The sequence below is a fragment of the Pogona vitticeps genome, chromosome 9 (genome assembly GCF_051106095.1).
Source record: "Pogona vitticeps strain Pit_001003342236 chromosome 9, PviZW2.1, whole genome shotgun sequence".
Lineage (NCBI taxonomy): Eukaryota > Metazoa > Chordata > Lepidosauria > Squamata > Agamidae > Pogona > Pogona vitticeps.
The window spans coordinates 26,983,793-27,000,284 of record NC_135791.1 but is presented as its reverse complement, the minus strand read 5'-3'; the positions used below and the strand labels follow the sequence as shown (position 1 = coordinate 27,000,284).

At 51.8% G+C, this 16,492-nt stretch overlaps 1 protein-coding gene across 1 annotated transcript in view; it reads right to left on the bottom strand.

Annotated features, from left to right (window-relative positions):
• Positions 1 to 16,492, bottom strand: part of MARK4 (microtubule affinity regulating kinase 4) — a 35,520-nt gene that overhangs the window by 13,252 nt on the left and 5,776 nt on the right. Inside the window, 7 exon segments of the mRNA XM_072979436.2 lie at positions 217 to 453; positions 892 to 948; positions 1,368 to 1,438; positions 2,138 to 2,203; positions 3,276 to 3,324; positions 4,822 to 4,875; positions 5,728 to 5,988. Of these exon segments, the coding sequence (XP_072835537.2) occupies positions 217 to 453; positions 892 to 948; positions 1,368 to 1,438; positions 2,138 to 2,203; positions 3,276 to 3,324; positions 4,822 to 4,875; positions 5,728 to 5,988 (795 nt within the window).

Sequence of the window (16,492 nt, the reverse complement as noted above, 5' to 3'; positions counted from 1 at the left end):
GAGCAGCCCGAAAGGTCATTTCTAAGGCTCAGCCTGAGATTTTGGCTCATTCCTTTTGCTTTTTGGGGGCCCCTGTCAGAGGGACCCCGAGAGCCTCTCTAATTCTGAATCCAGCCCCCTGCGGTCCCCCTCCCTGCACCTCCCCCTACAGCCAAGGGCACCCCCCTCCCCAGTCCAACCCTTCTCCCTAGAACCCTCCCCGCAGGGAGAGCGCACCTTGAGATTCTGCCCGTCGAAAGGCAGCGAGCCGCTGACGAGGGTGTAAAGGATCACCCCCAAGCTCCAGATGTCCACCTCGGGCCCGTCGTACTTCTTGCCTTGGAAGAGCTCCGGGGCGGCGTATGGGGGGCTCCCGCAGAAGGTGTCCAGCTTGGAGCCCAGCTGGAACTCGTTGCTGAACCCAAAGTCTGCAATCTTGATATTGGCGTCAGCGTCCAGCAGAAGGTTTTCGGCCTGTTTGGAGGGGGAGGGGGAGGGGGAGGGGAGGGGAGAGAGGCAGGAGTGTCACCAGGGCCCTCCGTCCTTCGGACAGAAGAGCCAGGCCAAGGGCAGGAAGGAACGACAACCCTGTGAAAGAGGCTAAGCTGAGAGAGCGAATTTCCATGGCCAAGCAGGGATTCGAACTCAGGTCTCTTGGATCCTAATTGCCTCTTTTAGACCCCCCCTCCCCACCCTCCTGCCCAGCTTCACAGAAACGCTGAAAGGCAGGCAAAGCATGATTCCTTCCATGCGACAGAGGGGGGAGCACAGAGGCTAGAAGAGATCGAGGCCAGTGGCCACGGGATGAAGGCTAGGGCTGAGCTGGGGCTCACAGAGGCAGGAGACGCCCTTAAGGGGGGGGGGAGCTTTCTTGGTGGGGGGCTGGAGGGGAGCAGGGCAGGAGATCCTCACCTTCAGGTCCCTGTGTACAATGTTCTTCTGGTGACAGTAATGCACAGCGGAAACAATCTGGGGGGGGACGACACAAGAGGGGTCACGGCCGGCATGCAATACCCCATAAGCCGCCACCCCCCCCTTTCCTGCTGAGACACCACACCCTCCCCCACCCCAGCCATCATGCGTGTCCCCTTTTAAGGCCAGCGAGCCCAGGCTCCATGGGTCGATCCTTGCGCCCAGGGGCTGGCATGTGGGAATCAATCTTTGGCCACATGAAAACGCAGCAGGGCAGGGCAGTGGCCAACACTTCCTCCGCAGCAAACCCCAGCTGGCTTGTGCGGGCCTTGCCGGGGCCAGCGCATAGTCTGCGGAACCACCCGCCATTTGCTCCCTGCCAAGGCAGAGGGGACACGGTGCATCCCAGCTGCCCCCCCCCTTCCTGGGAGTGAAAGAGGGAAAACCCTGGGCCCCAAAGGTGTGCATCTCCCAACCTGTCGGAACTTGGCCCTGGCTTCTTTCTCCTTCATGCGTCCGTGGGAGACCAGGTAGTCAAAGACTTCTCCTGCAAAGAGCAGACAAAGGGGAGCCGTTTCTGTGTCTGTCCTGGATTTTGGGGCGGGGGGCAAAGAAGGTGTTTCCTCCTGGTCTTGAGGAGGGTCTCCTCTGAAGCAGGAGGAAGCAGCTGCTTTGCAATGGCAGGCATTGGTGCCTTTGGGGCAACCGAATTGACCCCCCAATGGGCGCAATCCACTGGTAAACTCTCCCGTGCCAGCTGCACTGAAACAGATCGTGGTCAATACAGGAAGATGGGTGCGGGAGGCAGGATTTCAGCATTCCCCCCCCCCCTTGGACACAACATCTTCAACTGGCCGCAACTGTGCTGAAGACTCTTGTGCGGTTCATGGGCAGCTCACTCAAGTAAAATGGAAAGCAGATGGGTCTTCGTATTTTAAGAGCTTGGGGAGGACCAGCAACAGGATGATGCCCTTCCATTCTTCCCCCACCCCACCCTTCCACTCTCCCAGCCTCCTAACAGAGGGGCCCAGCAGCGCCTTCAAGGGCTTGCCACTGTTGCTTGGAAGTACAGAAATGATGCAAAGCATAGGGTGACCTATAGATGTTTCTACTGTTGGGGACATCCCAAGAAGAAAATGGGTGTAAAAAGCTCAGGACTGGGAGTGCGGGGGGCGGGCGGGGTGGGGGGAGCCCTCCCGTGGAAGTGCAGGGGCGAGAAGGAAGGGAAAAAGGACCTCATGCTGACCAGCACTGGCGTATTCCATCACCAGGTAGAGGGTCTTCTCCGTCTCAATCACCTCAAAGAGTTTCACTGCAACAAAGAGGAAGGTCCCATCACTTTTTCCTGCCCCACCTGAAGAGGCTGGAGTAAAAGGCAGCCGTTGCGTCCGTCTGTTCCAACAGAACCAACGCAGAGTGCTGTGGAACCGTGAAGATGAATACGTTTTGTTCTGAAGCAACACATTTCTTCTCAATGTAATTCCTGTAAATTGCTTCATCAGAAACCCCTTTGGGCTTCTGCCCTTCATGTGTGTGTGTGTGTGTGTGTCTGTGTCTGTCTGTCTGTCTGTCTGTCTGTCTGTCTCTCTTTCTCTCTCTCTGTGTGTGTGTGTGTGTGTGTGTGTGTGTGTGTCTGTGTGTGTGTGTGTGTGTGTGTGTGTGTGTGTGTGTGTGTTCAGAACCTCACAACCCTTATTTCTTGAAGGCACTACAAAAAAGACTTAATATATCTTATGCCACCATAAACATATGCTGTGGAGAAATCTTCCTGAGGGTGGGCTGGTGAGTGAAAGCCAACAGGAACATTTTAATATCTAAACAAATCTTTGCAAATGTCATCAAAATAAAAAAAAAACTCAAGTTCTGCACTACAAGAATCGAAGTCGGCTGCAGAAATGGTTTCTCTGTATCTCTGTCTTTTTCTTCATCCCCACTGCCACTTCTGCCTACATGTTTTCATTCTGTTTATCCGTCTACAAAGGTTTCTAAGCCTCTTTTAATTTTAAAAGACCCCAAGTGAATTGCAAGGAAAACCACAAGATGCAATCAAACCAACTGATAAAGTAATAAAGCAATGGTAAAACAATACAAATAATAAAATATTTTAATTAAAAAAAAAAAAACAGGGGCAGCCGGTTTACAGCCTCCTGTGCTGTGTTCCTATAAGTCTTTGGGGGAATTCTCCTGTACTTTTTCATTGCCAAAAACCCTGTCTTCTGGAGACATGGGATTAACTTTTCTGGTTGAGAGGGGACCAGAATCCAGCCTTCCTCTGTTCCATACTTGACACTCTACCCACTATCCCAGCCTCCCTCGGCTTGCGCTTCCCTCGTGTGCTGCAAACAACTCCCATGATCCCCAGCCATCTCTCTTGACCTTCTTACCAATATTAGGGTGGTTCAGGCCCTTCATAATCCTTACTTCTCGGAAGAGCTGCAAGAAAACAAGAAAAACAGTGGGAAGGTGGGATATCCCCTCCACCCCACGAATACCCTGAAAAGAATTCTTCCCCAGCCCCAACGCCCAACATTTTCAGTGTCTTCCCACAACTGCAAACTTGTATGGAGTTTTCATCATACCAAAAGCTACTGTGTGGGTTTTCCCCAAGCAGTCCAAGCCTAGAAATACAGGTTCTGCTGCTTAGAGTTTGGGGGAAATTAGAGTTTTGGACGCTAGTTTCCAACTCCTACAGGATTCTGGAAACCGTATTGTGAAAAGTAACATTCCCTCTGTTTCCCCATCATGAGCAGCATTGCGCCCACCCGTACCCCAACACCCATTCTTTCGTAGTTATCCAACTCCTCGTCCCTCCCCCAAAGTACTTGTTCAAGTGGGGGGGGGAATCACAGGAAGGGGAAATGGTCAGACAAGGAGATGGGTTGATTTCTAAAGGGGAGAGATCCCTGGCCAATCTGTGGGGTGGAGGGATGGGGGGGAGAGAGGGCTTGCCTGGAGGCATATACTTTGACTGCCCCAATCCCCAGTTATAGGGTGCCAGTATGGACCCACAACTTGAGAAGACCGGCCGGGCCAGTGGATCAGGCCAAGGAAAAAGAAATGATGAATTCCACAGGAAAGTGACAGACAGACACCCATATCCACTCCTGTCCCCCCCATTTCCCCCCCCCCATCCACATGGCATCCCTATAGCAATTCCCCCCCAAGCTCATTTGTTCTGGAAAATCCAGCCACTAATTAGCAGCTCCACCCCCCACAACCTCCCCCTCAGCAAGATGCTGGCAGGAGATGTGGCGTTACCACAGCGACCAGCTTGGACTCCAAGCGCTAATTAGGGAAGGGAATTGGGAGGGGTTGGTGGTAAGGGGGGGTCATGGAGACAGTGAAAAGTGACCCTCCTCCTCCTCTGGAGCTGTTTGGGGAGGTGGGTGTGGGGTCAGCCATGCCTGGAAGCAGGGGAATGCCCCCAGCATAAACCAGAGATCCACAGAGAAGAAAAACGCCAAGACCGATGGGGACCCTCCACCCTGCATTGCTTTCTATAGGGGAAAAGGCTGTTATGGGGGCCCAGAGGGCTCTCTCTCTGGACCCACAGCCTGAGGTGCAAGAAGGGGCCCCTGGTCCTGTGTGGGAGACCGGAAGGCCTGTTGTCTTTCTTCAAGGTGGGACGTGCCAGGCACTTCGGCTGAATCTACCCCTTCGGATGACACAAACTGTCCCCCCCACCCCACCCTGGAGGTTCCCCAGAAGGCGAGGCCTCCTTCCCCATGATGCCCCCCCCCCCGGTCTCCTTCCTCCCATCATTTGCCAGTCTGGGTTTTATTCCCTTGGAACCCGTGGCCCATCAAGATGGAACTGGGCACCTTTTCTGTGGCTTTCCCACTAGCAACACCCCTGCAAGGATACTGATGCGCCCCCCCCCCGCAAGCACCTAACCCCTTACTACCCTCCCTGCAAGCCACACGTGCTCACCTTCTGCAGGCTTGTGGGATTCAGCTGGGTCTTGTCTATAATTTTTATAGCCACCTGGAAGAAACAGGGGGTTGGAAATCAGCGCGGTGTTTTTAAACAAGCAGGACAGGCCTTGCAATGCTCAGATTCTGGGATCCTACTGCGGTTTCCCCCCCTCCCCCAAAAGGGTTCAGATAGTTGTCTAGCCTCAGATGAACACCTGACAAGTGGCACCCCACAATATAAGGGCCAGAAACTCCCAGTCAGCATGGCTGTTGCATAAACTGGCCATACTGGATAATCATAATCATCATCATCATCATCATCATCATCTTGGAACCGCAGAGCAGGAAGGGACCCGTGTGGATCATGGGAGTCCAGCTCCTGTCCAGGAGGACCCCACAGGGGAATCGAACTCCCAGCCTTGGGCTCTGCAGCCAGAGGCCTATGCCATTGAGCAGAAAGAGAGCTCAGAAATGCTGCTGGAAGGGGCCTCCTCTTTTTCCGGAACTGGCCGATAGCCTTTCTGCTGGCTGGATAGCTCAGTAGTTTAGGTGCCTGGGTATGGAGCCCAGAGGTTGGGAGCTGAATGCCTCCACCGTGTGCCTCTTGGGAGGAGAACCAGCCTGGGTGGCCTTGGGCCAGCTGCACCGTAGTCCCAGGGCACCCCACTCCAAAGAAGGGAAGGGAAAACCTGAGAAGTTTTTTCTACCTAGAAAAATTGTGGAAAGGGTCACCCTAAGTTGGAACTGACTTGATGGCACGCAATTGTGAGATTTTTCTTTCTAACATGGGGTGACCAGTACTGCTTACCTTGTTTCTCAGGTAGCCCCAGGGACCACCCACTACACACATATACACACACACACATACACACACAAACACACACACACCTCTCTCCCCCCCCCCCCGCTGTGCCCATCTCACCTCTCTGCCCGTGAGGATGTGCCGAGCCAGCTTGACTTTGGCAAAGTTGCCCTTGCCGATGGTCTTGAGGAGGCGGTAGTTGCCAATGTGCGGCTGCTCGTCGGGACAGGAGGCCATGGAGTTGCGGCACCGGGCGCCCAGCGAGCGGCATGACGAGCCCTTTTCCAAACGGCTGCTGGCCAGGGTGGAGGGCTGCGGGGAGAGCGGGGGCGTCACCGGGACAGGGGCCGGGTCGAGGGTCACCACCGGGCAGCGCTGGTGCTGTGAGGGGAGAGGCACGAGAGGGGGCCACAGGTGAAAATGGGGATGGGGAGGCATGCCACCAATAGACCACCCTGAGGGATACACAGCAATGTGTTACTCGCTACGGTGCTGAAATGCGACCCAGTGTTATTTGCTACTGTTCTAACAATATTTACCCCCCGCTGTTCCTTTATGGGTTAATTGTTCCTTTTGAAAATTACTTTTGCTCTGAGGAGAAGAAAAAAACATTGGATTTGATAGAAGAATGGCATCTATCTTGAACAACAACAACAACAACAAAAGCCTCTAGAAATGTAAAAAAATAAAATATTCACTGAAATTAACTTCAAAAGTAACTAGGGACTGTGGATTTTTACACCAACAAAGCAACATTACTCCTCTTTATTACATTATTTTTGCAATGCAACCTCCCACACTGTCCAGTCCCAGGTAGCCCCTCTGAACCGGAGAAAGGTGGAGGCTGGCAACCCCGTTCTGAGACTTTTTCCCCTCTTCAGCCCAAGGTTGGAGAAGGACTGGCTTCCACGGGGCAGGGTGGATCTGGACCAGGTCTTAGTCCAGATCTGAAAGGAGCGACGCCAAGGGCCAGTAAAGTTCAGGTGGCTACACAAAGCGCATTCACACACACAAACACACACAGAGAGAGGCATGAAATGGGAGCCAGCAGCCCCCAACTGGCTCAGAAAAATATTGAGTGGTTTGGTTGCACACACAGGGCGATTTCCCCCCCCCCACTGTCACTTTTCTTGTTCAGGAGCAAAGCCCCGGGGAATTCTGTCTCCAGTTAAGATTTATAGTACTTGACATGACTGCCACATTCACATGGATGTCCGCAGCCTGGGAAGAGGAAAGAGATGGAAAGACCACAGAGAATGATGTGCTTGAGGAGGAGGTCTGTTTGCCACCAATCCAATGTCTCTTCTGCCCTTGGAATACACCCATCTCTGACTGGTTCTATATAAAGTTCATTGCAACTGATCAGAAGAGAGACAGCCCAGAACAGCGTCCTTAAGGTGAGCCATGTCATAGGCAAGAAAGATGTGACATTGAGAATACACATTGTATGATGATATATTTTTCCGGTTCTACTGTATGGTATGGAACGGTGGCTATTTAACACAGGCTCCTATGAAGCAACCAGCAGATGCTACCTTCCACTTCCCTCTGTGAGAAATGACAAAGTTTGCTCTTCCTCACAAAGGTTGTGTTGCGAGAAGTTTCCTGTACCTGCCACGGTGGCCGTGGTGGATGAGGTGGGCTGTGCCCCTCAAGTGGAGCCAGCCAGCCATTTTCTCCCGCCCCCTGATCTCACGAGGGAAGGCCAGCTTATTCCAGGAGAAGCTGGGAGTGTGCACGCTGTGTCATCGGGATACTCTCATGCTAAAATAGAAGCTTCTGCCTGCCACAGCTGATAATAAACTAGAGGCAAACTTTAGATGGGTCCCATTTCTGGCTCTCGCAACTGGAGGCCAATCCTGAGATCAGCCATGACTGAGCAAGGAGGCTCCGATGACTTCCAAGCAGGGCAAGGGCACAGAGGAGCACCCCGGGGCCAGTAGGGCCAAGCCCCAGAATGTTATCCTTCCCCACCCCCACCCCCCACCCCCCCAGGAGGCCGGTCGCCTTAACAAGCTTAGACAGCCAAAGATCTTTAGTCCAATGCGATTACAGAGATCAAGTGGCAGAAGAGGAGGAGAGGCTGCCTCCTCCGTGTGGCCTGAGAGGCCTTTTCTGACCGCTGGGACTGCAGGCCTGGAGGAAGGCGCTGGCTGCTTCCTTCTCCTTGGCACAGACCCCTCTCTGGGCAGGCGGGAGCCCTTGAATTGAAGGCCACTTCTCAGCAAGGAGGAGCCAGATCTGAAAACTGGAAGTTTCAGCTGGGACACGACGCCCACTTAAAATTCATGTGAAAGAGATAAAATAGCATCAGGAATGGAATCACACAGACAAGAACTGATAATTCTCCCAGGAGAGATATTTCGGAAAGCCTCCAGCGTGAGAGAAGATTTAATAACCACAAAGCCTCTCCCTGGATCACACCACACTCAGTCACTAGGGTCATCATCTCAAGACGCTGCTGCTCACGGGCAACGCCACCCTTCCCCTCCTGAAATCCCCAGGTACCCAAACCCACCTGACTTCTCTAAGCAAGCGGAACACCCCACAAGGATCATACGGCATTCGGGGCAGGAAAAAACACATCCGTTTTAAAAAGTAAATAACGAACAATCTGCTGCTTGTTCCTGACAGTCAAAAGCTGCCACCCCGAGCATTTCCGCACCTTCCCTAATGGGAGGGCTTGTTCCAGGTGCATCAATGGCCCACCGCCTGTCCCAGGAAAACCAACGGGCAGGGGACAAGGGAGAGGACGGCCCTCTGCGGCACTGCAGTCACCAATGATATTCACAGAGGAGTCATGGGGAAACTGCCTTACAGACCTTCCCGCCCCAGCTCAGCAGGAATGATCTCTCGCAGCTCTCCAACAGGTTGGTGCTTTTCCCATGATTGCTATCTTATCCCCTTCTCCAAATCGGAGATGCTGGGCATTCCCTGGAACCTGAAGGGGACGTCCTCAAATCGGAGGTCTTCGTCAACTAGCTGATGCAGATGTTCTTGATTAAAACCAGTGCATTCGTTTTTGCAACCGTTAATGATGAGGGGTGACAGAACCGCTTCTTTACATAGCAGAGTGGGCAAGGGAGGGAAGTAAAGCTGATTTTTGTTTCCCAGTTTCCCAACATGCCTCCAGTCTGCAAAGCACCCGCAGAAAAACTGAGCAATGGATTCTCGCAAGTCAGAAAGCTTGTGGTTGAGCTCCCTGATCCACAGTTGCTCGTGGAACCCTCCTCGGTGGTTGTATCTGTTCGGCCTTATTACAATGGGAGGGGGGCTGCTTCCTGGCTCGTCTGGCCCCCTCCAGGTTGCTTTGTTACTGACCAGCAAGGGACATTTGGACACCCTTGGCATTTTGGGCAGACCGGCTTTTAAAAAGGGGACTTTTAATGTGTGGGTCTGTGTTTTTCGAAAAATGCTGTGCGCTCCCTGTCTCTGTCTCAATCACTTTCCATTCTATCATCCATACAATGATTTGCCCAATGGTGTTGTGACATGAGATTCTGTTCGTATTCAGACATGTTTTAACAACACATTGAGAACTGCCTGGGGTCCCAGTTCTGGGAAAAAGGGAATATATAAATCAAGCATAGACATGTATGGTAAGAGTGAGTTCCTGCCCCAAGGAACATACAAATTGCAGTTCAAACCAGGAGAAACGAAAAAAGGAAGAGGGTTAGGAGACGGAGTCAAGAGACGAGGAGATGCAACAGAGGAATGAGCATTTGATTCTGCTCAAGAGGTAGCCACGTTAGTCTGTGCTAGCATATATAGCAGTTAGTCTTTAAGATGCCACACCATTTCTGTCTCCTTTTATTTTTCTTTTGTTTTTGCCCGATATTCAAAACTTGTGTCTGAAGAAACAGCTCACTAAAGGCAACAAAGTCAATCATCTTTCAGAAGTGTGACCAGGCCTTTTCTTTCTGTTTTCTTTCTCGTTGCTAAAACAAAGAAAGTTGGCTAACATCTCCAACCACCTCTTCTGCCTGCCTAGGTTTGGCTGCACCGGTAGGACATGGGAACGGACCTTTTCTGTTGTTGTTGGATTGTTGTTGTTTTTTTAAGTCATTCTAGTTGTGGCCTTCACATAGTTTCCCCACTGCTGAATCACCTTTTAATGAGCATCCAGAGAACAACTCCCACGGTGCCGCGCTGTCTTTGGGGTGGCAGAGACACCCCAAACTGGAAAGTGACATGCTCAGCCTTCGTTGCCACCTCTTAGGTAGGGCTGGACAAGGAACTGCCTGACCCCTTCTGACTCATCCAAACAATGGAATTTAAAAAAAAAATCTGCACAAACCTGTTCCAAATCTAAACCAGGGAAGCCATCTCCTTAAAACTAGTTTACTTTTTTTATTTTTTATTTTTAAAGAGACTGAGTGGGTTGCTATGAAAACTAACTTGAAATTCAGCCACTCCTGGGGCGGAGCCTGCTTCAGCCACCAACCCCTACCGGCTCATGAGAAAAGACAGCTTCCTTTCTGCCCATCAGAGGGAGGATGTTTGGGTGGATAGAAAGGCGCTTATTAACCCTTGCGTTCCAGCCAGGGGCAGGTAAGGACCCCGACAGACCCCACTGGTTGACCAAGAAATGCCACAAACTTTTTTAAGCAATGCACTGCTTTTACTTGTTACAGGCTTTGAAAAGTAATCTGGCATCTTCATGTGTTACAATGTTGAAAAACAACCTTTTGTCTTGCTTCTTGATTTCCTACTCTATGTCACTGTTGTTGTTGTTGTTTTTTAAAAAGCCCTTAGGCACAACATTGAACTTGAAAAGTTCCTGCCTCTGAAAGTTCCTTTAAATGCCATTTAAAAGCAATGATTCAAAGTAACCAGAAAATGTTACTCATTACACCAGTAAATCACTCTGTTTACACTCACTGTTTTAACTTCTGAAACAGGACACTGAGCTCCCTCGTTGCCAGTAAACAAACTATCCATAAGTAACTTTATTACTTCCTAACTTCCAAACCCTGCAAAATGCAATACAGTAGTTATCCAGACCTCCAAACACATGCTCAAGGGGAGAATAAAATCCCCAGGGCCTTTACATATACTGTATGTCCATACTGTTAAATTAAGCAATGCTCTGATACAAATTAAGCAAGAAGTTAGGACTTTCAAGAACCAAGCCACCAAACACTGCGCAAGGCCACTGCACGCTTCCAGTTAAATATCAGCTAATGGACCACAGCAGAATAACTGGATAGCAAAGCCTCCACCCCTCTTCTGCCCTCCACAGCACCACTGTATTCTACCAGGCATCTCACCTGCCCCACGGTGGGGCAGAGCCGGTGGGGCCAGGGCAAATTCACAGAATGGAGAGACACCTTAAAAGGAGGGGATGGTTGGCAAATTTAAGCACGTCTCCACACCTTGACAAATGATCCAGGTGACTTGACTTCACTGTGCCCCCAAACCCAGAAAAATGGGGGGGGGTTCTGGGACTCACCAGCACTGCACCCCAAACCCAAAGGGGTATCGGTGCCCCCAAGGCTTTGAGAATCCCTTAACTTGTCTCTTCCCCAGATTTTGCCTCCTCTCCACATGCATAAAAGGACACTTTTCTGCCCCATTTCTTTCTTAAGTGGACCAACCGGGAGAGCCGAGGGGTGGATTTTTCTGCCTCAAAAGACGCTTTCTCCGTGTGCGGTGAAGAGGAGAGTCCTGGAGCTGAGCCGGCTGCACGGAGGATGGCAGAAGGACTGCGCACGGCAGCCTCAAAGGTACGGCGCTGCTGCCCATCTGAACCCCAGGCTTCTGCTCTCACCTGAAATTATCCCTGGATGTCCAAAGACCAGGAGCACAACTAGGTAGTCCTAGCCCTGCTTCTGAAAACCAGAGAGGCAAATTCCAGTCTTCTGAGGCCTTGAAATCTCCTCTCTCGAACTGCACATGGGCTGAAATGAGAGACTGATGCTCAGGGAGCTTGCGACCCAGGGATGAAGGGCGACCAACGAGGCCAGCTCAGGAAAAACCACTGGACCAACAAGTATCACAAAGTTTCAAGGTTGATCTCATGTCAAATCTGGGACAATGTGGAGACTCACTGTATGAGTCAGCTGGCTGCCTGGTCAGACGGTTGGCCGATGCCACTCAGTGCCAACTGCTCTGCCTGGCAGCAGTTCTTGGGCAGAGAGATTTTAGCTGGAAAGGCCACGAGCAGCACTTTGGAAGCCTTCTGCAGGGGAACCACGAGTCCTTCGGCAAGGGCAACCAGCCTCAGGCAGCAGTTTCTTCATGATCTGGGAGGGTCGCACACCCAGGAAGCTGGACGTGGCCCACCACCAAGGCACAGAAGCCCATCGGGGACTTCGGGACAAAACCTGGAGGGGTTTCAGTCCTCAGGAAGGCCACGCTAGGGGCACAAAACCACAAGGCACTCGGAAGGTTGCTCGCCCGCCAACAGCCTTCTGCTCAGACCTCGCACCACCCAAAAATGTGTCTGATCATTCTGTTACTTGCTTCCCCTGAGAACGGAACGGCCTTGCATGACTTATTACACATTGTGCTTTTGGCCAGCAGTCAAGGGAGGCAGTCCTGGGGTGAAACGATAAGACAGCTACTTCTTTGGTATGGCTGTATAACAGTCTGCTATTCTATTCTCCCTGGAAAATAAATCAGACATGCAAGACTGCTGGAGCTCCTGGCTTCAGAGTATTAAGGACCGTGTTAGTCAATTAATTAATTAATGTTCACGTAGCACTCTTGGATCAACTCTATAGATCTTTGACTTCCTTCAGAGAACCTGCGCAGACTGTGACTATGAAGGCACTGGGACCAAACAGGCTGCCGTTGAGAAAGGCTCGGATGCCCGGATGCCACTGGTGCCCAATGGAGTGCACGGCTCCTGGCACCAGGGACTGACGAAAAGGTCCCCCAAAAGTTGAGGAGATTGAATCCGGTCGTCATTCTGCTCTTGCTCCCAGGTCATCGCTGCTAAGGCAGTTCCCAGGCAGACGTCCACACCCACACCTGGGGGCCTGTCAGCCATGCAACAGCTGGCAGAAAGGCCCTGTGGAGAAGACCTGTGGAGAGAGGTGCCACTTCTCTCCTTGCACCAGCAAAACCCAGGCCACAGTGATCCCTGCGGAGATGTGAGCCAAAAATAAAATAAAATAAAATAAAGCAAAGGTTTCTTATCTCTTTCCTCACTCGCCTCCCAGGATGGTGCAGTCGTTCTGCAAAACGGTCTGGGTTCTTGTTGAAGAAGACAATGGAAAGCCCACGGTGAGTCTAGATCCCCTTTCTGACCACGAGAACCACAACCAAAGGTGTCGTGGCACCTTTCATTCCAACCCAAGTGTTCCAGTGCAAGCTTTCCTCTCTGTTTTCAGGCGCATCAGGGGAAGAAGGGGTGGGGATTGGGGGCGGGTGTAAAACCATCCTGCCTCCAAAGAAGGAGGCTGCAATTCACAAAGGTTCTCACTGAAATCATCCCGTCATCCTTAAAGGTGCAACAATTTGCTTTTTTGCTTTTCCTGGTGCAACAGCTCTACCTTTCTGAGAACCTCTCAGAAAGACCAGGATTTAGTGGACCACAGAAGGCTGGTGAAAAGGCCAGAGCATCATCCCACGGAGAGGGCCAATCCAGGACTGGGAGGACCCAGATTCCAATCCCAGCTTTAGAAAGGAAGCTTCTTGAGAGGCTTTGAGCCCTCCATCAAGCAAGGCTGCTGCGAAGGGTTGTCGTAAAGAGAACTTGGGAAAGGGGGGCGTTGGCGTAGGGGGGGAAGAAGGGCAAGAAATGCCACCCTGAGCCTTTTTGAGAAGAAGCCCTGTCTGTAGGGGACACTGGCACTCCTCTGTCCAGCGCGCATCAGGACGGATCGAAGGAGACCTCGGCGGAAGCAACACAATGCAGTCCCGAGTCCGGCATCGACTTCGACTCCACGCTCACCACCACCCCTTTGGCACCGCTGCGGTTGTATTTGGACGTGCTGCCTCCCCCTTCCCAAAGCAGGGGCCCTTCGCAAAAACACCCACATGTGTCAAACAGAGTCTCGCATTCCAACCCTTCCGCCAACATCTTTTCCGATCCCGAACCCCCATCCCTCGCTCCCTCCTGAGCAGATGGCATTTCTTGGGAACTGTCTGCCAAGATTTCTACCCGAGTCCCTCTTTCCCTCCCCCCTTGCCCCCCCCCGCACTTGACTCTCCGTGCCAGCTTCCCTCCTGGGAGCAGGAATGGCTCCACACTTAACTTAAGAGAAGCCGAGGGACCCTGAGCCCCGTCCCGTCCCTTCCCTTTCCACCCCCCTCACCTGGCAAACTGGGAAAGAGAGGCTCACCGGGTGGGAGAGACTCAAGAGGTGTCCTCCCCACCCCCACCACTTCCATCAACTTACTTTGGGCAACAGGTGCGAATGGGATGCCGAGGAGACGGCTCTGGCAAGCAGCAATGCATTCTGGGAGACAGAGATCCAGGTCTCTCTCTCTCTCTCTCTCTCTCTCTCTCTCTCTCTCTCTCTGTGTGTGTGTGTGTGTGTGTGTGTGTGAGAGAGAGAGAGAGAGAGAGAGAGAGAGAGAAATCTGGCTCTGTCCCCAGACAAGAAAGAAAGAAGGAAAGGACAGAGACAGTTCCTGAGATGCTATGTGTACATGTGATGATGATGATGATGATGGAGGCAGCTTCTCACACACACACTGGAAAAAGGATCCCCGGTGTTTATGGACTGTCCTGCCTCCTTGGTAAAGCAGCCAGTGGCGGTGGGGGTGCCGGCTTGCGAGGGTGGTATTGGTAATATCCTGCGCTGTCAGAGGCTCGCCTTTCTGAAAAGTTCACGGCATGTTCCCATGGGAGGCTATTCAGGAATGCCCCAGTGCATTGTGGGATGCCAAGGCGAGGGCCGCCTGTCAGACCCGCACAGGGCGAGAGCAGGGAGGGGATGGCGTAGCGCGCTAAATGCCGGACCCAACCCACCAACCAACCCCCCCCCCCTCGACTTCCATCTCCAGGCTCATCAATAATGCACTGGAACACAACACTGCATGCTCGGAAGTCAACGGGTGGGTGGAGGGAGGGGGGATGGCTCAGCCCCCTCACAGGTCCTCACAGGGCCGGTTCACGTGTAGCTCCATGCCTGGCACGGCACGCAGGAGAGGGGTGGAACTTGGTCACCCTGGAGAAATTAATTACAACTTGAATTAATTTTCAAGGCAAGGTGTATGCAATTGTTGAAAGGCAATGCTTCTTTGTGTGCAGTGCATGAGGACATGTTTCAGGAACTCAAATGGGAGGAACAACAGTGGGAAACAAGGCGAACGGCTCGTTGCCATCCCTGCAGTCATAATACCCTGATCAGCACATATCTGTGGGGCTGTCCAGGGGGCGGCAAAGAACAGTGCACAAATCAAAGCACACCGGGACAGTCTGAGTGACGGATTCCCTCAGGACCCCAGGTTGGGAGCTGAGGAAGGACATAGATTTTTGTAGTCGCAATGCACCCCAAACGATGATGGAGTTGTCTAGCATTTTGGACCCTGTAGAAAGAAAGAGAGAAAGCTTTCTCCACTTCCATAAGATTAGAACCCAATGGTGCTTGGACTGCCATAAGCAGTGCAGAATTAAGACTGTGGAACCCCCAGCTTCAAGACATAGATGGCCACCAGTTTGGACAGGTTTCCAAAGGAGCCGGGGGGGAAATCAAGGAGGGGGTGGCTATCAGTGGCTACTGGTGGTAAGTGACAGGGAGGAGAGGCAGAATGTAGACAGTACCAAGGATGGGAGAACACAAGGGTGATTTATCACCCTGCCGTGTGGTCCCCAGAGGCACTAAGTGGCCACCATCCTGTGGCAGATGCAGCTTTGGGCCTCTTCTGACATTCTTATCCTAAGTCCAGGTACAGGAAAATCTCACCTCTTCCACATTCCTCAAATTTCTGCAACAACACACACCTCTGTTTGTCTGGGTCCATTCCAGAGTTGGTGAACTCAGGATTAGGCTATTATCCACTCTCTCATTAGCTATGACAACATATACTTTGGTTGGAACCCCCTGAAAGAAACACATGGCCGGGGGGGGGGGGGAACTCGCTGGCCCTTCAAAGGTTTATAAAAATATCAGCCTTGTTGATTTTGTATATTTTTATACAGCATTTGCAGCCTGGTTGAAAATGAATAAATTAGACATCAGATTTGAAAAATCAAAGCAACAATCGGGAACGAGGGATACTAAAAAAATTAAAAGGTTTGCAAGGATTAAAAAGCAAAAGATAGAGGGTGAAAGCATGGCATTCTACAGAGGAATTATTCTATAGTCTTCACCATCCTCAGCTCTGAGCATGACCGGGGATGATAGAAACTGTAGTCATATACCTCTGAAGTGGGCCAGTTTACATGGGCATGGAACCTTGGGCAGGAAGGAAGTGGCCTGAGTTAGCAAGGAAACACTACAGCTTTCCCTCTCTCTGCTTTTAATTCAGGGCTACCTTTCCGATCCTCGGTGGCTGGAATGTTGTGAGTCGTCAGATAGAAAGCTGCAGGACACATCCAGAAGGTGAGCATCTCTGCCCGCCCTTTCCCAAACTAAAAACGTACACACATACACACACCAAACTTGTTTGCTAATTGTTCCTCCATCATAATCCATCACAAGCCCACACCCATCGCTCAGGCTCGGCACCTTAGCCAGCCCCTCATACTGCCTCCACAGCACTCTCCCTCATTAAAAACAAGCAGCCTCTTGCCAAGAAGGCCACAGAGAAACCAGGGGAGAAGGAGATGTGAAGTCTGGCACGCAAACGGCGCCCAAATTCTGCGGGAACCAGAGCACATCCTTTTAGGCCAACAGGGAACCTGGTAGGTCTTTCCTGGACACTCGAGAGCACTCTGGAGGCTTTGCAGAATTCACTCTGGTTATCGCTACCAACTTCTGCCACACTG